General features: G+C 43.8%; 1 protein-coding gene across 9 annotated transcripts in view; it reads left to right on the top strand.

Moving 5' to 3' along the window:
• Tjp1 (tight junction protein 1) overlaps positions 1-1,867 on the top strand; it is a 268,814-nt gene extending 266,947 nt beyond the window's left edge. For all 9 annotated transcript variants that reach the window (XM_045144906.1, XM_045144904.1, XM_045144912.1 and 6 more), the window contains one exon: positions 342-1,867. In XM_045144906.1, coding sequence (XP_045000841.1) covers positions 342-436 — 95 coding nt within the window. In that variant the 3' untranslated portion in view covers positions 437-1,867. The remainder of the gene's footprint in view (positions 1-341) is intronic.
• The last annotated feature ends 22,397 nt before the right edge of the window (positions 1,868-24,264 follow it).

The raw sequence follows: 24,264 nt of genomic DNA, 5'->3' as shown, positions 1-24,264 counted from the left end.
AGGTTCTTGCTCTAGCCCAGGCTGACCTGGAATTAGTCTCAGGCTGGCCTCAAACTCACAGTGATCCTCCTATCTCAGCCTCCTAAGTGCTGGGATTAAAGGCATGCACCATCACACCTGGCCAAGAGGAAATATTCTTAATTCACACAATTGTCTTAATTCTGCTAGCTTGCCTACATAAAAGCATAGCGCTAAGGAGTTTTGATGTAAGTACAGTATTCTAAAGAATAGAAGAAAGTCATGTCTAAGCATATGTATTTATATTTGCCCCATAATGGCAAGGCATTATGGGTAACAATTCAGTCTACTGTAGATAACAGCAGTTTCTTCTTCTCCCATAGGTGATCCTAAAACCTGGCAAAACAAGTGTCTTCCTGGAGATCCGAATTATCTTGTTGGAGCAAACTGTGTTTCTGTCTTGATTGACCACTTTTAATTTTTAAAATATAGGAACTTGATTATTAAATAATGTGAAGATGAATTGAACTTTACTAAATCTGAATGGAACCACTCCATTTGAGTATTATATTTTCTTAGAATTGATACTACAATTGTTAGTATTCAGCAGTTGTTTGAACTGATGAAGATTAGTGAGCATGCCCCTGAACCATGGTCAGAAAACATGCTGCAAGCTGCATGTTTGTGTTTGAAGAACTGTTGGTGTTGGCTAAAGGTTCAAAGATATTTTGCTTTGTAATGATTTTTGTACTTTTTTATGGTCACTGTTTAACTTCACATACCGATTTCCGTTAAAATACCAGCCAGTAAAGGGGTTGCATTTGAGTTCTGTTCTTTCCAAAGTACGTTCAAACTTTATTATGGCCCTGGCCAAGCATATACATCTTATTTTATTATGCATGAGGTAATATGCACACTTCTTAAAAAATGCACCTGGACTATATAACCAGTTTAGTGGATTTAACAGAAATGTACAGCAGGGGAGTTTATTACTTTGGGGGGGGGGTTCAAATGAAGACAATTACTTATTGTATATGAAAACACATTTTTCTTAGGGAAGGACACCAAAGCATGTGAGACTGGTTCCATGGCCTCTCTGGATCTATAAATTAACCATATCACCACAGTCATACTAACCGACAGGAATGCCTTACCCTCATGTTTTTAATTCTTAGATCATTCTCATTGTGTATTACTAAGTTTTATGGGTTTTGTGCATATCTAGATACTGTATCATGACAAAGATTGAGTAAATTGTGGATTTGATGGCTGGCTTCAGAAATGTGTAATCACCCAGAAGAAAATAATGGTGTGATTTAAGGATTTCCTTTTTTTTTTTTTTTTTTTTTTTTTGACAAGAGGCAGTGGTGGTTTTGTTCTTTTTGGCTATGCATTTGAAGATTTTTGATGTTTTAAGGATGCTTGTACATAATGCGTGCATACCACTTTTGTTCTTGGTTTGTAAATTAACTTTTATAAACTCTACCTTTTTATACATAAACAAAACCAGGTTTCTAAAGGCTACCTTTGTATTCTCTCCTGTACCTCTTGAGCCTTGAACTTTGACCTCTGCAGCAATAAGGCAGCATTTCTACACACACAAGGTCATTTTTTAAGAAAAGAATGCACAGAGTTGTTACATTTTTAAGTGCTGCATTTAAAAGATACAGTTACTCTAGTTTGATTAAATTCTTGCAAAGTATCCCTACTGTAATTTGTGATACAATGCTGTGCCCTAAAGTGTATTTTTTTACTAATAGACAATTTATTATGGCACATCAGCACGATCTCTGTTTAGATAACACACCACTACATTCTGTTAATAATCATTAGGTGTGACTGGATTTCTTTTGTGGTTATTAAAAATCTCAAATTTCTAAACCTGCAGAATAAAACTTTTTAAAATAAAGTGCTAGTTTGGTCTGTTTGCCCACTGTTTCAATTTCATGCAGCCCTGCTCACCAGTTATCACTCATGTCACCTGCTGCCACCCCAGTTACAGTTCTGTGCATGTAGTCTGTACTATGTGGTCACTGTGTACTGCAGGTAGGTGTGATAGTGAAATAGAGGCAGATTCCAGACTGCTTTCTATTCTGTGTGTGGTGTTTATTCACTAGGACCGATTTTCATATGCCTCCCCCCCAATTATAACATGGACAATTTACTATCTTACTACACTGGGTAACAAAAATGATATTTACTAGAGATAAATCTTCCACTGTAGTGACAGTACTTAGCCACCACCCCTGTTGACATTCAAGTCATTGGCATACTGGTACATTGTTCATCTTTGTTGAAGAGGACAGATAAGTGCTCTTCAAACACCGTGTGAAGGGCTCAGAAGACGCAGCAGAGGATGGTCTGTGGCCACCATCTTGATGGTGTTCCAGCTAAGTGAGGAAGAGCCACACACAGGGAGCTTCACTAAACCAGGGATCTCACTAGGAGAGCCCAGCTTCTGGCCCAGCCACCCAGTGTCTGCTGTGTAGGTAGAGGAGGAGGGGATAGGGGAAGGACTGGGGGGTTCTCCTGTTGCTCAAATGTTCTTTACTTTTTCCTCTGGGTCTCCCATAACTCATATTGATATGTCTAATGTGACCCAGATGTAGGTTTATTTTTCTAAGTTTCATTTTATTTCTAAAGATTGGATATTGTTGAGATAGGTATTTTGCTATGACTGCTAAGCTGGCTTTTGAACTCCTGTCTCAGCCTCTTAGTGCTAGGATTACAGATGTGCACCCCCATTGCTGGCTCAGATTGGATGGGTTTTACCAATCTACCTTCTGATGAGCCCCACTAGTAAACTTTCATTTTCATTTTATAAGTTGTATGTATGTATACACACTACACACACATACTGTCTTCCTACTTGTTGATGGACTACACTGTGCCATTGCTGTCATTACCTTTCTTAGCATTGCAACCCTAGCCATGATTTCCTTTAGGTCTTTGAACATATTATAATAGCTGCTTTGAAGTCTGCTGAATTCAACATCAGAGCCCACATCAGTGTCAGCTGGCTGCCTTCCCAACCTGAAAAATATGGGTCATATTTTATTTGTATATCCCATCATTGTCTTTTAAAACTGGTCACTTTAGGGGCTGAAGAGATGGTTTAGCGGTTAAGCGCTTGCCTGTGAAGCCTAAGGACCCCAGTTCGAGGCTCGGTTCCCCAGGTCCCACGTTAGCCAGATGCACAAGGGGGCGCACGCGTCTGGAGTTCGTTTGCAGAGGCTGGAGGCCCTGGCGCGCCCATTCTCTCTCTCCCTCTATCTGTCTTTCTCTCTGTGTCTGTTGCTCTCAAATCAGTAAATAAAAAATTTAAAAAAAAAAAAAAGAACTGGTCACTTTAGATATAACATAGCAATTCTGTATTCTGTATTTTGTTTCAGTAACTTCACTCAACAAGTCTTGCACAGTCTGAATCTCAGTGTGCTCCACTACTGTTTGTAATCAGTTCAAGGTTAGCTTTGGTTAGGTTTGGTTACTCAAGTCTGCCTGCCCATTGCCTCAGGATCAGCATGTCTGCCAGCCATTGATTGATTAGATGGACCCAGACACCTTGAACTGCTAAGGCTTCCACTTTCAGTGGATTTGTGTGGAATCTAGAAGATGCATTCAGAGTTCAGTCAGTAAACAAGTGTATCCTAAATACAGGCATGAGTTCTCTCATTCCACCGGAGGCACATGTGTGTGATGTCTGCTCACAACTCTCGATGGTGCCGTGTACAACCTTGCATGAACACTTAAGTCTTGCAGACAACCTACAACATTGGGAACCTACCAGGGCCTCCTATGGCTCTTGCTCTCTCATCTTTTGATTAAGTTTCTGGCTGGTTTGCTGTGAAATGACAGTCATGATGGTATCATCTATTCTGAGGAGTGATTGTAAGGTGTGGGTGAGTTCTCATGGCTCAAGTGTTTAGAACAAGCCAGCTCTCAGGAGGTGCTGCTGACCCACCCATCCCCTCCCCCTCTCCACCACCATCAGCAGCATTTTCTGACTGGGAGCAATCTTCTTGAGGAATCAGGTAAAGTGCCATCTGTTGGCTGGGGTCCCAGAAATAAGCAAATGCCTCTCCCAGCTTTGCAGGCGGCGTTTTGGAAGAAGCTTTCTTTGAGAAGAAAGGTTGAGTTTATGACCCATGGTTCAGGAATTGAGAAGCTAAGTAACAGCCTGGTTTATTGCGGCAGGCAAGGTTGAGAAAGGGATGTGGTCATTACATTGAAACCAGCCACCTTCTCAGCTGCAGAAGGAGCACCAAGCTCCCAGATGGCACCTTTCTTGCAGGTAAGCTCCTGCATCCACACCATTGTCTTTAAACCATCTTGACTGGAACTTGGAGGAAGCCAGAAGCCACCCTGCATTGTTTTATCTGAAAACCAGAGAGGACTGTCAGGTCCCAAGGGCCATGTGTGTCATCTTTAAGGTAGTGATTACATGGTTTGGGCTCCTTGTTCATGACATGTGGTTAATAACCCAACATCACTGATGGCCAGGGCCTGGATAGCCACCTTACTTTCCATTTCTTACATCTGGCTCTTAGTGGGTCTGAGTGACCCATGCTGCTCCTCCATGTAACACACTCCCAAGAAATCTCCAGTACCTCCCCAGGAGCACCCCCATTTTGGGGTGAGATGAAAGTAGGAAGTACTGTCAGTTCCAACTCCTAGGTGAGTCCTGTTTAGGAGGGGGAACAGCACTTTCCCAAAAATGTGATCACCTATGAGAGAACCCTTCCTAGAAAAAGACCTGAAAGGCCTGCTCAGCAATAGCAGCCCAGGGCTTGGTTTTCAAGGGCAAGATGAACTGTCAGACCTCACTTCCTGGTGACCCTTGGCCAAATGGAATCTCATCGGGGGAACCGTAAATCCATACCAGTTAGCCTACTGTGAGCCATACCTGATCGCCAGCAAGTACATGGTGACTTCCCACCACTGTGCCAAGGAAGCTTGAGTACCTTCTGGTGTGAAAGAGTGCAGGCCACTGAATGATGTTCCAAGCTCTTTAACATACAGGGGAAGTCCTGGCCTTGGTCAAAGTGACTCAAGGGTTAACTGAGATATTGCCAGGTCCTGTGCCCACGGACACAAGGCTCCAAGCCATCATCAAATAAAGAAATGGTAATCTAATATGCCACACACTGAGCACACCCCCCACCTGGGCCTCTTGCTATTCACCAGCATCTGCAAGCAGTACTTGGAATCTGCATTTGAGTGAAAAAAAAAAAAATGACAAGTTCTTTGAGCCAAAATGTAGGTTTTAGGGCCATTGTCCAGTTGTCACTTGGCAGTGGCATTTATCTTCCTTTGTTAAGTGGGCAGCAGGACACTTATTGGTCTAGATCTAAAACTAGACCCTAGGCTGCAGGCCCTGGTGGACCAATTTTGGAATGACTCGGAGTATGATTGGCAATCTTTTTAAAACAAGCTGTTTCCAGAAAGTATGAGGAACTTCCCTACCTTTACAGTACACTAAGTAGGTAAGCATTCTTACTGCTGCTTACTCTCCAAGGATGAGTCTTACTTGCAGGGATTCTCTCTTCCCTTCCCACTTTCCTGCTTCCTTAGTGCCGATACACAGAAGAAGTGGGGGAAAAAATTAGCCAGCCCCATCTCAAGCCACCCTAGGTGGTCATTTGAACTGGAGGGGAGAGAACTGCCAGACTGCCACCTACTGCAAGCCTGCCACTTTTCATGTGGTCCAGCAGCAGTTTGCTGTGATCTCCTGAGCTTCCTAGATGAGGCTTTATGCAGATCGTCATTCTTGTCACCCTCCTCTATGTGAGCTGCAAGCAGTTGCCTATTCTTTGCTAGAACCCTTTGTCTTCTGTGGCAGCAGGATGATAGATACTGTACAGATGGCAGCTGCTCTTGGTCTCCTGTGCAACAGCTCTGATGAAAGAGGAGAAAAACCAAACCCTTGTTCCCTGCTCCATATCCTGAGGTCTCCAAAGTCTGACATTATTGGGGCTCAAAACGATCCCCCAAAGTGAAGGCTTCACAAACAGTATGACCTTCTGACTCTCAGTCTGCATTCTATCTTGAGGCAAGCCAAGGAAACTAGAGTTCCTCTTTCCTGAGCTGCTTGGCAGACACTAGAACCCCTCTCCACAAAGCCAGCAATAAAGCCTAGAAATACCCCTCTGTGGCTGGCGGGTGGGGGGGGGGTCGGGTGGAGCTCCGGTAGAACATTTGCCTAGCATGAACAAGTCCCCAAGCTTGATTCCCCAACTCCTTAAAAAAAGAAAAGAAAATCGTATGCATTGGGCTGGAAAGATGGCTCAGCCATTAAAGGCGCTTGTTTTGAAAAGCCTGACAGCCTGGGTTTGATTCTGCAGTAACTACATAAAGCCAGATGCTTAAAGTGATGCATGCATCTGGAGTTTGTTGCAGTGGCAAGGGGCTCTAGTGTGCTCATTCCTCCCTCCCCCCACTTGCAAATAAAAATATTGAAAAATTCTTACAATTCTTCTGTATAGGTGTTGCCTTAAATGTTGTGAGCTGCCCTGGTTGGTTGTTGGTAATCGGATGCTGCTCCATAGCGTTCCTGCACCATTCCTGAGAAGAAGGAATGCTGCAGAGAAGTCAATGTTACTTGATTGTGAAATGTCTCCCACAGGTGCATGTGTTGAACGTCTGGACTCCAGCTGGTGGCACTCTTTTGCAAGCAACTGCCTTTAACTGCTGTGCCGGCTCCCCAGCCTGGGAGGTGGGGCTGATTGGAGGACATAGGTAACTGTGTACATGTCTTTGAAGGGTGTATCGAGTCTCTTGTTCTTTCTCTCTGTTTCATGTCTACCATGCAGCAAGCCATCTCCTTCACACTCCCCTGCCACCATGATGTTCTGCTCAAGTGCGTAGGGTCAACGATCAGATCATGGATGGAACCCTCCCCAAACTATGAGCAAATTTGTTTCTTTGAGGTAATTTGGTCATAGAAAAATAAAAATTACAGCCCAAAAGAAACTGAACAGACAGATCTTGCATTCCCAGTCTGCTACTACTAGATCACACGCTTCTGTCCAGTCATGTCTGCATGGCTATCCATACTCATCATACTGGGTCTTTCATCTCAGTCCCATGTTACATAAAACTGACCAAATTAATTGCATATGTTTTTCTTTTGTTAACTTGTCTTGTTACAGTGGTGTCATTAATGGCCCTTTATTAAATATTTTATTTTTATTTAGTTATTTGACAGAAAGAGGGAGAGAGAGAAAGAGAGAATGGGTGTGCCGGGGCCTCCAGCCACTGCAAACGAACTCCAGACGAGTGTGCCACCTTGTGCATCTGGCTAACGTGGGTCCTAGGGAATCGAACCTGGGTCCTTTGGCTTTGCAGGCAAATGCCTTAACCACTAAGATATCCCTCCATCCCTCACAGCCCTTTATGATGAGCAGGAAAGGGGACCACTCTCCTTTTCCCACCCCTATGCGATATACTAAGAATCAAACAATGTCACTAATTCTGGGCAGGGAACCACCCTGTGGGGATAAGGACGCCAGGCCAGGCAGGGCCTGAGCTGCTCAGATCTGGCCCACTTCCTCCTGGTCTGTTTCCACCCATCCTCTGCACTCTTTTCCCATGTCACTCCATCTCCTCTATGTCACTCCCATTCTCTGGTTCCTGGCGGACTTCCTGAGCTGAAAACCTATAGAACCATGTGGTTTCCCCTTTATAGTTACTCCACCACTGTGTGTTTAGAGGCCAGTCTCCTGCCACAGACAGCATCTTGGGACACCTGTCCTCTCTGCTGTATTCCCTGGTCTATCATCTTACCTGTGGCTCCTTGGGGATTTGAGCCTGGGGGTTGCCCTGCAGAAGGCTGAGAGCAGGAGAGCTGCTGCTGCTTCTCTTCTCCCCTGGCCCCTCCCCACGGGGTCATGGTCAGGTCCCCTCCAGATGGCAGTGAGGAAGTAGTCTTCCAAAAAGGCCATTCTCTCACTAGTCAGCCTCACAGAGGTCACTTCCATAACCACTCACTTGTCCAAAGAACTGGCCAGTTGCCAGCATCTCTCATCTGCTTCTGCCACAGGGCCTCTCTGGGCCCACAGACACCCTCTACCTACAGGACTGCTTGCTTTTCCAGGGCTCCAACTAGATTTCACCCATGGGTGCTGAAGAGCAGACCTCTATGCATGAAGGAATTCAACATTTTCCCTGGGGGTCTCCCTTCTTCCTAGCCAGGGCTCGCCACACCAGTGCCCTCCATGCCCTGCGGCGGGTTTGTCCAGAAGCACGCCTTGCTTCATGTGGCCTTCCCCCCTTAGCTTGCCTGAGCGCAATTCTCACTTCCTCCAAGAAGTCTGCCTTCACTGCTCCTCCTCATCCCCACCAGCTGACCCAAGGTTTTACCCACAAGCCTCCAAGAGCTCTGTACCCTGTGTTCTAGCCATCTGCACACACAAAATGCCCAACAGTGCTTGTGTGTGAACTCATTTCCTCAGAGCCACTTTTTGTCCATTTCCCCCTGCCCCTGGCCTAAGAGCTGAGGAAGCCTCTTTGGCTTTACAAGCAGCATTTTGGGGTGCTCCCTGGCAAGCTGGACCCCTGCAACGAAACTAAGGTAGCAAATACCAAGAAATCTGAGTATTTTGCTTGGCATCCTCCAGGTAACCACAACTACTAACCTTGGATATCTGTCATAATATTTGTGGCCTTCAAGGACACTCAACGAAACAAGCTCCTTACTATCAATAAGGGATGAGGATGGGGCCCCACTAGGAAGGGGAGGGCTCCGCAGGATGACAAGCCTGTGTAGGATCTCCATGTGGATTGTGAAATCCAATTGTATTTACAAACCACAGTGCTCTGCAGGGTAGCTTTCCTCACAGTTTCAGCTTCTACAGTAGCAGAAACAATGACACGGAGGGTGAGGAACCACAGCGTCATCTCTCTCACTGCTCTGGTTAAACTTTAGACCAGAATATCCCCTGACACCTGAGACAGAAGAGGAGGGCCCAGCTTTTCCCAAGGCCTCCAAATGCCACCACAGCTGTTTCAGATGTCCCCACTGTAGTTCACAAAGAGCCTTTGACCTAACCAGGACAGCCAGGCCAGGAGGACCCTTGTAGCCAGCACAGGCTGCCATGACTATGTCAGGAGAACACTGGGAGCATGTGTGAGCCTGCTCTTTGTGTCTATATAAGCAGTACTCCTCTCGTTGTTATTGGGCCTGTTGGCCACTGTTCTCCCTCATTCTGTAGCAGAAGTCCTATTCAATCTTCCTTCTGACAGTTTTTTTTTTTTTCCCCCAGTGAGAGGGCACTTCACGCTTGAGCCAATGCTTTCAGCTGTCCTTGGAGCCACCCAGAAGCAGCTACCCCAATGGGGTACAGGTGGAGTGTGAAGAAGGTGCTAGACTTGATATTTGCAGCCAGAATACCTTATTGTGATTGTAGATTTACCCTTCTTACTCAAGCTTGACCTTAGATAATTGCCCTTTAGAGTGCTGTGTATATTTCTGGTAGAGATTAGGAACAAGGTAGTCTCCTTTTGTAGGTAACTAATTAGGGACATAGGCCCAAGAGAACATACATGTAGACCTGCCCTAGAAGCTTAAAGTGGGGATTATAGATGTTGTAGTCCCATAAAACACTGCCATTTCAGAATCGGTTATATCCACCCTCAGATGGTCCTATAGCAACCTAAGTCTATCCATTTACCTGGGTCCCCTCTATCCTCCAAGGCCCAAAAGTCAACAAGAGTGGAGGCTCTAAAATTTCCTTTATTCCCCATTTCAGCCTGAAGAAATTAGATGGAGCCACCACCACCACCCATCTCCTAAATGATTTTAGGGACTTAACACTGGAACATGAAATGTAGGTAGGTAGATATTAAGACTTAGAGGTCCTTGGAGGAAGGATTCCTCCTCTTGTTTCCCTGGTAACATTATAAAGGAAAGGAGAGGCTGTCAATCACTCACTTAGTCAAGTGACCACCTTGCACCTACAAACATTCTAAAGAGGTAGGAGGACTAGTTATCTCCTTAATGAGATTATGTATGATGCTTCCAAGAAGCCCCTACCTTCATTCAGTTGCTTGCAGACCCTCATTGATCAATCTACCCACTTTTTTTGAGTTCTAACTCAAAACTAACTTTTCCTTTTCTTTGGATGCTGGTGGAAATCCTAAACATGCTTGACACTTGGGCTTTTCTGCTTTTTATATTTGTGGCTCCAAGCACCTGGTCTGGCAGCCCCTCTCTCTTTTAGGGGGATCTCCCTCCCCGCTCTCTCTGGAGGGTTTTGCTACATTTTCCTTAATGAAGTCTATATTTTGCCCTCTTTTCTTTCGTTGTAATTTTTTTTTTTTTTTAGGTAGGGTCTTGCTATAGCCTAAGCTGACTCAGGCTACCTCAAACTCACAGCGATCCTTCTATCTCTGCTTCCCAAGTGCTGGGATTAAAGGTGTGCACCACCATGCCCCATTGTCTGCATTTCCTGGTTTGTCTTTGTCATGGGATGTGAAGGAAGGTGAGATCCTTGGCCACTGCAAGTCCAGCCCACCTGGGCTCAGGCTTCGTCAACCCTTCAAGTCTGCAAGCTTGCTAATTACATCCCAGGCTTTGCATCTTAGCTTCTCATGGAAGTTGGTCAGCTGAAGCCCACTGTGCCTAGAATGCAAAGACCCCTTACCTGCACATCTCTCTATGGCTCCTGAGAGGAGCGCTCATAAAGTTATGACACAATTTTGTGGTCTTTTCTTATTCAAGAGCGCTCCCTAGTGGCTACATGTCAGGCAACACTGCTTCAGAGTGTAACACACCTAAGGCATTTTCATCCCAGAAATTAGAGCAGAGCCTTGAATGAGGAAATCCCAGTCCAGTAGCTGCAGAAAGTGGTGTTACTATTAGCTAGCAAGGGCATATTAAATTTTCAAGATTGTCCTTTATGCACAAACTCCTAGTCTTCCAAAGACCAGAATCCTTATGACTCGATCTCCTCCTTTCTCTCTACAGCCATGTTTGGAGGGAACTTGACTAAACTTCCCCGAAACTGAAGAAGCAGTGGAGACCCACCTGCAGGCTAGAACTTAGAGGAGGGAGTAAATGGGTGAGCAAGTAAGAGCGTGGATGTTGAGTGCATGAGAGTTGTGTGAAAGTACTCATGGATATGTGAATTGTGTATGAATATGTGAGTGTGTGAGTGAGAGAAAACATGTGTGAGGGCTGAAGAGATAGCTTAGTGGTTAAGCGCTTGCCTGTAAAGCCTCAGGATGCCAGTTCAAGGCTCAATTCCCCAGGTATCATGTTGGCCAGATGCACAAGGAGGGCCCATGAGTCTAGAGTTCGTTTGCAGTGGCTGGTGACCCTGGAATGCCCATTCTCTCTCTCTCTCTTTCTCTCTATGTCTGTCGCTCTCAAATAAATAAATGAAAATAAATAAAAATATTTTTAAAAAACAACAAAAAAAGTGTGTGACTTTGTGGAAGTCCTCAGGGAGTCTATAGCTTTCCTCCAACAACTGGAGCCACTTCTCTGAGCTCCCCTAAGCCAGACCCTTCATGTGTCCAGTGCCACCCCACTTTGCTTCCAGACGGAGAAGATTTGGCTCTGGAGCCCTGTTTGTGTTCTTGCTCATTTTTCTCTGCCGTTTATGTTCTCTTTCTCCTGCCTGCCAAATGCGTATCCTTCCTTTCCTCTCAGCTTCCCATCCCGTCCATGGCCTTGACATCACAGATGAATCTGACAGGCTGCTTTTTACCTAGATTAAAATTGCTTCAAAATAAGGTATTCAAGATCTGCATGCCATTGAGTTTGTCACAAATACGAGGTGCAATCAGCTGCTTTGATCTGACAGGTGGCTGATGGCTGTGGCGGCTGCAAGTGTGCACATCTTGCAATTCTCTCTCAGGGTGATGCAAGTGCGTGCTGGTGGCTGGGACAGGCTGGAGTGTCATTTTTTTTTTTTTGTGAGAGTAATATATGCATTTTGGAGTGTCATTTTTAAGTATAGTCATGGTGCTTGACAGGTCGGATATTCCATGGAATTGGCCCTTGTCACTCCCAACAGCCACTTCCAAGTACAGCTGGTAAGTCACCATCTATGATAATGGAGGACAGGACAGTGAAATCAGTATCTTATTGAAAAATTTGGAAGTAACTCACCTTCCCTTCTCCAAGCCACTGATGACAGAGCGTGCGGCCAGGCCCCTTTTGGAATGAGGCATGGGCCTGTCCCTTCCCTTCCTGGAGGAGCCTGAGGGGAACCAGACAAAGATAGCCTCTGGGAATCCTTGGAATGCAAAGGACAACTACTCAAGGACCAGGAGTTACAAATGTGCATTTTCCTCCTGAAGCAGATCTAGTGAGAAGTGCCTTGATCCTCACCTCAGTCCTTTTTGGAGGGACTTCATTAGGTTTCCCAGCAGCTCAAGAAGCAGAGGAGGCCCACCTGTAGGGGTGGAGCCTGAGGGCATGAGTATATGTGTTTGTGAGTGAGTGTGTGTGCATGTGAACAAGTAGGTTGTATGTAAGTACATGAGTGTACACAAATTTTGTATGAGTGTGAGCCATATGAGAAAAATGTTTATAAACGTGTGTGAGTGACAGAGAAGTGTGTGACTGTGGCAGAAATGGAATATGTGTAGTCACTCTTCAACGTTAACTTGATTGCATTAGGGAGGCAGGTAAAGCACATCTCTGGGTCTGTCAGTGAGAGAATTAGATCACGTGGACTGTAACCTACTCAATGGATTTATCTCCTGATGGTTTCACAATATGCTGGCATTACTAGGAGGAGGCAAAAGGATAGCCGGTGGGACTTGGGAAAGTAGGGTGCTAAGTGTGTATCCTGTGTGTGTAGCTCTGGCTTCTTCCTGTACTTCTCTCTGCTTCCTGCCTGCCATGATGTGAATGGCTCTGTTCCATCACACCCTTCCCACTGAAACCACTAACCCAGATAAATCTTTCATCTAGTCAGTATTTCTTTTCTTGGCATTTCCTCCCATTCAAATGAGAGCTTAACTAATCCAATGTGCATGAATGTAAGCTGTATGAGATTGTCTATCTGAGTATCAGTTTTGAGTGTGGAAGTATGTGTGTGACTGTGTGGGTGGGTGTGAACCCATTTCCTTTCCTATGTGACTTATACCAGAACTGTAGGCAGCTTGGGCAAGTTTGTACTGCAGGAATTGGTGGGACTGAAATCCACACAAGAATATTAGGTAATATTGACTTTTTCTTTTTCCTAAGAAAAGAAGTCAGCTTTCTTCAGTAAGCAGCACCCTTTTATTGTCACCTGCAGTTCTGGCACTTGCTTTGTAGTGAGTTTGTCTTCTGCACATGTAGTGTGCACATGCACCATGGATGGTGGCGGTTTGTCTACTCATCTACAACAGCTCTTAGGAGGATGGGTAGAGCTAGCTTCCTGTATTCTCTGGAAAACCCAAATGTTTAGGCATTGAACAATGCTATGGGGAGAAAAAGCAGGACAAGGTGCTAGGACAAAAGGATTCAACATAAGCTGGGCACTAATCCCAGCATTCTGGGAGGCAGAAGTAGGAGTATTGCTGTGAGTTTGAGGCCAGCCTTCAACTACATAGTGAATTCCAGGTCAGCCTGGAATAGAGTGAGACCCTACCTCAAAAACAAACAACAAAAAATAATTTGACATATATAGGGTAGTACCATAGGTTGGTACCATGGTTGATGTGTCCCCCAGCAAGCTATACTAAAATTTCAGCTCCTAGTACCTGTGAGTGTGACCTTATTTGGAAATAGGATCTGTAGAGGTATAATTAAGTTAAGATGAAATCATATTGGGCATTATAGGAGTCTTGACTAAAGGGGCCTCTTTCAGCCCAGATGGGCTGGACTGAAGTGGTTTAAGACTATATTAAAATATCTTTTATAAAGTCTTCAACACTGGGGCTGGGAAGATAGATCAGTGGATAAAGGTATATGCTTGAAAAGCCTGTTGGCCCAGGTTTAATTCTTATCACCCATGGAGGCTGGATATAAAAAGTGGCACAAGTGGGCTGGAGAAATGGCTTAGCGGTTAAGCACTTGCCTGTGAAGCCTAAGGACCCCGGTTTGAGGCTCGGTTCCCCAGGTCCCACGTTAGCCAAATGCACAAGGGGGCGCATGCGTCTGGGGTTCGTTTGCAGAGGCTGGAAGCCCTGGCGCACCCATTCTCTCTCTTCCTCTATCTGTCTTTCTCTCTATGTCTGTCGCTCTCAAATAAATAAATAAATTAATTAATTAATTAAAAAAAAGTGGCACAAGTGTCTGATGTTTGTTTGTAGTGGCAAGAGGACCTTGCACACACACACACACACACACACACACACACACACACAAACACAAACACACACACACACACCCTCATGCATGCAAATAAAAATAAGAAAAACATTGAACTGTGCTTCATACTGACTTTTCCTAGAATTGTTTCTTTTGGTGTGTTTAAATTGTAAATCCGGGCTGAGGTGAGGTTCCTAAAGTCTAGGGGGACTCCTTAAGCTCCCGAAGGTGTGTCTCAGCCCCCTTACCACTGACAAGACCAGCTCACATAGACACGCTAAAGCCCTTGGACTTGGTCTCATATGGGACAGAAGGCCATTTTAAGCAGGGAACAGCTTAACTTCACCTAGCTTTTCTATAGAGAATGGAAAAGGGGTGACAATGTGAAGTAGGATGACCTATTAAGATGTCATTGCAAAGGTCCAAGAAAGATGGTAGCAGTCTGGGGTCAGGATGGGGGTGAATTGGGAAGGGGGGCATGCAGGGCATGCCAACAGAATTGCCAATGATTTGCCTCGTAGGTGATAGAATAAGAGGAGTCCAGGCTGTCGGCTCTTTTCCTGAGCTGGTATCCCACACCTGCCAGGACACAGGTGACTGAGGAAAGGGACAGCAAGTATCTACTTTGGGATGCTTTAGGTATGAAATGCTGATTAAACATTCAGAAGGCTTCTGTGTTTTTTTTCTTCAAAAGATGATTTACACAGGTTTCTCACATTCCTTAAAGGCACATGCCTGTGATTTGCACGATGTAGATGAATCTAGCATTCAGAACAGATCCTCTAAATGTGCTCAGCCACAGAAGTAGGAATAGACTATGTAGCCAAAATGTGGGCTCCCAGCTCCCCTAGGGGACCCGTGTGGCTGTGAAGCTGTGTGGTGGCAGTGTGCTGCTTGGGAAGAAGACCTCAGTCAGCTCACTTGTGAAGCTCACCAAGTATGGCTTTAGTGACAGGGTTTAAAGCACAGCCCAGTCTTTTGTCCCCAAGATGTAGTTGGAGGAATGCAGATAATGCCTGGAGGTCTGCCTCATCACCAACAAAGAAGCAAGAAGTTGCAGTTGATGTCATGCCCTACCCAGAGCTGAGCGAGCCATTTGATCAGGACTTGCAAAGTTGAGAAGGGACCAGAGAGGTACTAGCAGAGGACAGCAAGGTTGGCCTTTTGGCTCCATAGAAAGTCCCCTGCAGCTGCTGCTCTAGAAGCAGTGCTGAGGACATGAGGGCTTGTTGCAGTCAGGCTCGCATTGCTGGTAGAAATCACCCAACCAAGAGCAGCTTGTGGGAAAAAGAGGTGTAGTTTGGCTTATGGCTTACAGGCTCCAGAGAAGCTCCACGATGGCAGGGGAAACAATGGCATGTGCAGAGGGTGGACATCACCCCCTGGCCAACATAAGGTGGACAATAGCAACAGGAGAGTGTGCCAAACACTGCCATGGGGAAACTACCTATAAAACCTATAAGTCCAACCATAACACTGCCTCCTGCAGGTGTTAATTCCCAAATCTCCACCAGCTGGGAACCTATCATTCAAAACACCTAAGTTTATGGGGGGCACCTGAATCAAACCGCCACAATGCTGTTTTGCACACTTTCTTATTTTTAACCACGGAATGTGTCCCTGGCTTTAGAGAACTCAGCAGAGGAGAATCAAAGCAGTGGGAAGGCACGATGCAGGGCAGTGTCCCCAGTGAGGGGTGACCAGCCACAAGGGCTGGCTGTGATAAAATCTCCAGGGGCATGAGGAGGGGCTAGTTGGGTGAGGGCACATGGCCCACTTGGAGCAGGTTCCCATTTAATGGTGGTGATTTTCTTGGTAGAAAGGTTCAAAGGCTTTAAGAGCTTAAATAACCAGAGACTTGGAATAGTCACAATGGAATGTGACAAGAGTGGGCAAACTTTGGGTCTCCCCAGGAGTGATATGTAACTTGGAGATTTTTGACAACATCTAAGAGTGGCAGCCCATAAACAGAAAATGAAGAAGGAACCTGGTACATTGTGGCAAAATTTGGTCAGGGATGTGGAAAGGACAAAGCCAAAGGAGTACCAACTGTTGGTGAAGGAACCTTGAAGATGGGCTCAGATCTAGGCAATGCAGAGTAACAGTCATAGCCACCCACATGCCTATATGCTTGGAGTCCCTGTATGTCCCATGGTCTTGTGTGGGTCCAAATAAGCTGGTTAGTTTACATTGCAGTTGGAGATCTCCTCCCATTTATTTCAAAGAACATGGGACCACAATGGTACCACCACCCTCAACTCAGTTTTGATTTCTGGGTTCTCTGCTATGACACCCAGCCCAAAGCTGAGGAGGGAACATCAGAGTACAAGAGTGGCTTTAAAGGCATCACACCAGAACTGGCATGTGTGAACTAGCTGCAGTGGACACTGGGAAATATTGTGTCATGTTGAGTAGGATGCTGTTCAGTGACCAGCAGCTGCTCTTTCATGGCACTGATGACATGGACCATGGAATCCCAGAATCATAAGGTGTGACTGGGAGCTGAGAAAGACCCCTACAAGTTTGAAAAGGGTTTTTGTTTTTTTTTCCACTAGACAAAATTGGATAGCTTAAAAAACTCACTTCAGGTCTGCGGAGATTGCTTACCAGTTAAGGTGCTTGCCCGAGAAGCCTAAGAACTCATGTTCAAATCTCCAGGTCCTATGTAAACCAGACACACAGTGATGCAAGTGTGCAATGTTGCCCATGTGCACAAGGGAGCGCATAGATCTGGAATTTGCAGCAGCTGAAGCCCCTGGCATGCCCATTCTCTCTATGTGTCTGCCTTTTTCTCTTTCTCTTTCTCTCAAAAAAATAAAAAAATAAAATAAAAATAAAAACAGCTGCTCCAAAACTCACTTATTTTCCCAGAGCTCATCATGCCAAATCTGCATGAGAAATACCATGTCTGCCAAAGGTGCCAACTTGTCTGGAAGGTTCTGTGGAACTGAGGAAACAATATGAAACAGTAATGCTATATTCACCACAGTCATTATCATTGGTCTGACTCAATAGTCGCATGTCTTCTGTAAACGAACAAAGGCAAACAACCTCCCCCCATCCCAATCAATGTGTTTGGTTAACTTTTTAGTTGTAAGTTGAATAAAATACACAGTCCTTCACATCATTTCTATTTTTTTATTTTATTTTATTTTTTTTTTTGGTTTTTCAAGGTAGGGTCACTCTGGCCCAGGCTGACCTGGAATTCACTATGGAGTCTCAGGGTGGCCTCGAACTCACAGCAATCCTCCTACCTCTGCCTCCCGAGTGCTGGGATTAAATGCGTGCGCCACCACGCCTGGCTTTTCACATCATTTCTAAATTACATTAGTTACAACAGTTATCCTTTACATTTTATATATAAGAGTAATGTCAACTGCAACACAATTGTTGTATTTTTTATTTAAAAATATGTTTTATTTATTTATTTGCAAGCAGAGAGATAAAACAGAGACAAAAGAGAGAATGGGTGTGCCAGGGCCTCCAGCTACTACAAATAGACTCCAGATGCATGCACCACTTTGTGCATGTGGCTAGCATGGGTACTGGGGAATCAAACTCAGGTCATTCGGCTTTGCAGACGAGTGCCTTAACCACCAGGCCATCTCTCCAGCCCACAAGTTTTGCATTTTAAATACCTGTCAAATATGTGTTGAAGACTTTGTCCCCAGCTGATGGTGCTGCCGTGGCAGACACTGTAGGAGGTGGGCAAATTGGAGGAAATGCATCACCAGGGGCAAGCCCTTGAGGATGCTGGGGACACAACCATCTTCTCTGCCTTGACAGTGTGCTGCCAAGAAGAAAGCAGCTTTCCTTCACTCTGTTCTTCTCTCACCACAGGCTCAAAGCATGAGGGCCAAACAACCTTAAATATAAGCTATGCACCCAAATCAACTTTCATTTGTAATAAGTCACTTGGCTCAGGTATTTTGTGACAACTATGAAGAGCCAAGTAGTAGTTATAGTTTTTTAAAAAAACACTTTTTAAATATTTTATTTATTTGAAAGAGAGAGAATGGGCATTCCAAGGCCTCTAGCCACTGCAAATAAACTCCAGACATATGCACCACCTTGGGCATTTGGTTTACGTAGGCCCTGGTGAGTTGAACCTAGGTCCTTTGGCTTTGCAGGCAAGTGTCTTAACTGCTAAGTCATCTCTCCATCCCAGTATTATAGTTGTATGGTAATAGGAGAAAATCTTCCCTTTTCCTGACACTTGAGAGGAAGCTTTCAATATTTTTCTATTGAGCATAATGCCAGTTATAGGCTTTCTAAACATATTTTTTTAGCACAGCAATTGTGTTTCACCTTTTAGCTTGGTGAGTATATATATATATATGTATAATTTGAAGATATAGTCATAAGTCTTCTTTATTCTGTAATGCTGCATATAATGTTTGATGTTGTTAAACCTGATTTGAGTTCTGAGAATAAATATTATGAATCATTGAAAAAAAAAACTAACTTCAAGTGTTGGTTGGCCCCACTGGGAGATAGCTGCTGTGAGTTGGTGTGGTGAAGTTTAAAGAGACTGAGAAACTTTGGCAGATGAAAAAGTTAATTCCTGAGACCACAGCTCTTGGCAGCCAACCAAAGGCGCTTCCCACATCCAAGATCCGAAATGACCAAGTGCGCAGCAATGCGGCTATGCCTGCTAATAATCATTGCACAGAGGTAAGGCTCGCAGCATTGGGGAAAGACAGCAATTAATTTTTACAGTACAGAAGAATTAATATTTAAGAATTCTTAAAGAAAGAATTCTTCAGATTTTAATATGATGATGTGTTAAGTGGAATATGCTGGCAAAATGAGACTGTCTCTTTCTAATGCTAGAACTTAAATGATTCCTAGAAAATTCTCTCTCTCTCCCTGTGGTGAGACCCAGGGCCTCATTAGTGCCAGGCCAGTGTTGTACCACTGAACCAGTGAGCTATATGTCCAGCCATAGGCTGCCTCTTCCTCTGTCCAGGACTCTTCCATATCCTTGGGAAAGTCCTGATATAGTGAAGATCAAGTACCCAGTTCAGATAGAAAGCTCTGGGGGCTGGGCACAGGGTTAGGGGACAACTTGTGTGGACTCGGAAGTATGTCCCAAGCATAGGATGGGGCAGCAGAGGGCAGGCAGGAAGATGTTCCCACAGTGCTCACTTGGCAGGCATGTTCCTCTCCCAGGCTAGGTGGTAGGGTCCAGTTTATTAAAATAGTGGACCCATGAAGAAGAACCCGTGAACTGAGTAGATAAGGTGAATCATGAATATCACTGTGGGAACATTCCTTATCACATTGTAAAATTTACTCTTATTTTGGGCAAAACCCTCACAAATCTGATTTATGGTAAGTATGCACAGAAAGATGGTGACAAAGCCAAAACTGTGATTCACTTCTTTTTAGACTTCTCTGCTATCCAGTGAGGGGCTGCATTTCCCCACAGTAGTCCACAATCTGTGAGCAGACTGTGAGACTCCAGCAAGCTACTACATTTTAGGGAGGAGTGCACTGACCTCTCAGGTATACATGGAGAGGAAAGCCCTGGTGTCTTGAAGGTTAATGCGTTATGCAAATGGATGAGAACAGTGATTCCATCGAGCAGTGCTTTTAGCGTAGTTTAGTAATGACCCTTAGAGTAAGCACTAATAGTGACATGGGGACTGTAAGCCATGAATGGTTTTATGACTCATGTGTGTGACAGCCTTAAATTCCTGCACATTTGTATATCTATAGCTCATTAATTATTGTAATTGTTAACCTAACTTTACATGCTTCTTATTTGTTTATCCTTGGGTTTTAAAGTATAATCCAACAGATAAATTAGTCAGCCAAATTAAAATACAGTGAGAATGCCCGAATTTTATGATGCAAACTTACATCTTGTCAAACAATGCAGCTCTCAACATTCTTCCAAGTGTACCTTCACTTTCTCCATTAAAACTCTTAAGGGCATCTTTGACCTTGTTTGCTGATTTTCATTTAATAAAGAATTCTTGGCAGATCAGCAAAAATGCTGTATTTAGAGCTACCCTCTTAATTAATGTAAATTTTATTAATGCTTTAGAATATTTATAATTATTCAATTCTAATTGGAAAGGTAAAAATAAAATGCTACATAAAAACATTTTATTTTTATTAATATCTACCTATTTATTTAGGTATTTATTTATGAGAGAGAGAAGAGGCATTCCAGGGTCACTTGTTACTGCAAATGAGCTCCAAACACATATGCCACTTTGTGCATCTGGTTTTATGTGGGTACTGGGTAATTGAATCCTGGGCACACAGTCTTTGCAAGCAAGTACCTTTAATCACTGAGTCATCTCCTCAGCCTATAAGCCATTTTACATACAGGTGTATCATATTTTTATCTGTCAATAAGAAAGCCAAGTGTGGTGGTTTGATTCAGGTGTTCCATATAAATGCATGTGTGCTGAACACTTAATTCAGCTGGTGGCAATTTGGGAAATGGTGCCTACTGCTGGAGGTATGTTGTTGGTGGTGGCTTTGTGGGTCTCATAGCTTCCCTTGTCAGTGTTTGGCACACTCCTCTACTGTTGTGCTTTGTGTCAGCTATGCAAAGATGAGTACAGCAATAAAATTGGTACCAAGAGTGAGGTCATTGCTTCTAGAAACCTGATGATGTGGCTTTTGGTCTTTTGGACCTGATTTGGAGGAGGAGTGTGGGAGAATTTGAAATTTTGGCATAAGAGATGCCTTGCGGTGATATAAGCACAGCTTGATGGATTTTGGTCAGAGTTGAAGGACCTAAATGCACTAGAAAGTGGGTACTGTGGGATTTAGCTTTTGATGGGGAAGAAAGAGCTTTGCTTTTCCTGGGTTAGAAGCAGTTTGTGTGAGGGGCATGATGTCTGTGTCCTGAGAACTTGTGCAGGGTTGCATTGTACAAAAATGGACTGATGTGAACAGAGGGATATGGTACAGAAAGAAAAGAAAGCTTCAGACTAAAGACAGTTCAGCTGCAATTATTTGAGATTATAGCATGAGATTGGGCCAGCTGTTCTCCATTGGGCAGCAGGAAGAATGCCAACTCTTTTGAAAGTAAGGGGCCTGAATGCTAAAGGAGTGTTCTGTTCTTCAAAGGTGGCTTTATTTCCCACTGGATTAACAAATTTGGTAGTCCACCTTGTACTGTGGAATATAACAAATGTAGGAAAGAGAGGTCACTGGATTTGCAGTGTGGTTTTGATTTTTGGAAATGGCCATGTGCAATGTGAAGCAGACTTATTGGAAATCCCTAAATGGAGGCCTGATGGAGCCATGAGAATGAACCTTCAGTTGCAGTGGAGACCCAGTGAAGATGCAGTTCTATGGGACAACAGCCAGCTTGGATGGGTTGGAGTTTTTCTGTGGGCTTTTGAGCAGCCCAGCTGAAATGGTAGGTTTAGAACTCAATAAACTTGTCTCTGGTTAGAATTATCAGACTTGGAGACTTGTCACTGGTTACAGTTGTTAGACTTGGAGCTACAGAATTTAATGTTTGCCCTATTGTTTTAAATCTAATATTAGTTCAATCTTTGTTATGCTCATTGCCATCTTTTGCAGTGTGAATGTTTTTTCTGTGCCATTATGTCTCTTTTGGTTTTATAGCTAACCATTAAGACATCTTGGACTATCAGGATATTTAAACAGAGTTGGGTTAATAAACACTATGAGAACTTTTAAAGTTGGAATGAATGCATTGCATTTTATATCATGGATGGTTATCACTTTATGGGGTCAGGGGTAGAATGTAGTGGTTTGATTCAGGTATTCCCCAGAAACTTACATGTTCTGAATCCTTATTCCCAAGTTGATAGCAACTTGAAATAGAAGCCTCCTGGAAGAGGTGTGCTGTTAGTGGCTGTCTTATGGGTGTTATAGCCAGCTTCCTCTTGCCAATGTTTGGCACACTCTCCTGCTGTTGTTGTGCACCTGATATTGGCCAGGAAGTGATGTCCACCCTCTCCTCATGACATCATTTCCCCTGACATCATGGAGCTTCTCCTTGGGTCTGTAATCCAAAGCAAATCCTTTCTTCCCACAAGTTGTTTTTGGATGGGTGATTTGCGTTAATAACATTGAAGGTCACTACAAAACCAAGTTTGCTGAATTTTTTTTTAAAAACATGTATTTTATTTATTTGAGAGAGAGAGAAGGAGGGGAAGAGGGAAAGAGAGAGAGAAAATGGGCAGGCCAGGGCTTTCAGCCTCTGCAAATGAACTCCAGACACATGTGCCACCTTATGCATCTGGTGTATGTGGGTCCTGGGGAATCGAACCTGGGTCCTCTGGCTTTGCAGGCAAGCACCTTAAACACTAAGCCAAGTCTCCATCCCTGAATTTTCTTTTTAAAAATATTTAACTAATTTATTCGTGCACGAGAGAGAAAGAGGCAGAAAAAGTGAAAGAGAATGGGCACGCCAGGGCCTCCAGCCACTCCAAACAAACTCCAGATGCATGCTCCACCTTGTGCATCTGGTTTATGTGGGTCCTGAGGAATTGAATCTGGGTCCTTTGGCTTTGCAAACAAGTACTTTAACCACTAAGCCATCTCTCCAGCCCTGAATTTTCTTAATACTTGAAATTTTCATTTGATTGAATTTTGATATCAATTTTGTATTCACATGGTTAAAAATTAAAGAGATATATCTAAGTAATATGATGAATGTTCCATATAGTGTCATTTTTAATAAATAGGTCAAACCAGGAACAACCTAAATTGCTGCTAGTAGTGGATGGATAGGTGAAGTGGAATCATGCTGCTATGCAATATCAGATAGTAATAAAAATGAACAATTAATTTCTCATGTAGCAATATGGATGAGTCCCACAAACATAACTTTGAAGTCTAAAATTATTTGTACTGTATGATCCAATTTATGTAAAGTTCCAAAGTAAGGTAAAACTAATCCATGGACTTAAGGAGCATGATAGTAACCTTTCTAAAAGGGACAGTAATGTTCTGGAAAACAAAGCATTACTTCTGAAGTTGTAGTTTTGTTTTGTTTCTTGGTCTGGGCACTAATATCTGCTGTTAGAGGAGGATAAGGACCACTTGGCAGCTGCCGATGTGAAGACTACATTTATTATTTCACTGAGTGGGTCCCAGAAGGGAAAACATAAGAAATTTTAAGTGCTTGATTTTGTCAGTTGTGATTGTAGTTTGTGCCCTGGGCAGACACTGTGTGTGTACAAGGCTGTGTAATAGGAGTCTTGTGCTTCAGGTGGGAAAGCTGAGCTGACTGCACTGCAGGCCGTCTTGGTTGCTTATTGTCTATGCTCATGCATTGCTCTGAGTTTATTGTCTCTTGTGAGCTTTGGCAGGATAAACACAGCTAGGAATTGCTGTAATTATGAAGTTCTTTTACAGGCCTGTCCCACAGTCCTCTCTTAGTCAGGGAAAACAGGTTACCTTAAAGGCTAAAGAAAATGATCAGCATTGCACACTGTCACAAGCTGCCTTTTCTGTTTTGTTGATTTATTGCCTATTTAACAGGGTGCAGTTTAGGATGTAGTGACTTTATTAGTGTGAGTTCTAGCTTTTGTGACCATCACATTCCGCTGTGAAAATTCTGCTACCACCATCCATCCAATCACAACACACAATGATTGTCAACCTGAAAAATCCCTCCACTCCTTTTTTTTTAAAAAATAGTACTGTTTCCCCATTCTGAACATGGAAACCCCAGATTTGTCTATTCCATTATGACATGTGCATATTGATTTTGGCTCTTTTCATGAGGCACAAGGCATTTGAGACTGGTTCACACTGCTGTGAGTCTCAGCTCCTCTTCCCAAAAGTTCTGAGCAGTACCAATCCAGAAATGAACCACAATCTGGTTGCAAAATCATCAGCTGATGGACATCTGAGCTGTTTGCAGAGTTCTGTGATAGTGAATGATGCTGCTTTGACTATGTCCACATTAAAAAAAATACACTTATTTGTGTGTGCCAGCACTTCTTACTACTGCAAATGAACACCAGTTGCTTGGGCCACTTTTTGCATCTGGCTTACATGGGTGGCTTGGGAATTAAACTGGGGCTGGAAGGCTTTGCAAGCCAGTACAT

This window comes from Jaculus jaculus, chromosome 3, assembly GCF_020740685.1.
Source record: "Jaculus jaculus isolate mJacJac1 chromosome 3, mJacJac1.mat.Y.cur, whole genome shotgun sequence".
Classification (NCBI taxonomy): Eukaryota; Metazoa; Chordata; class Mammalia; order Rodentia; family Dipodidae; genus Jaculus; species Jaculus jaculus.
This window is presented reverse-complemented; position numbering and strand designations above follow the sequence as displayed.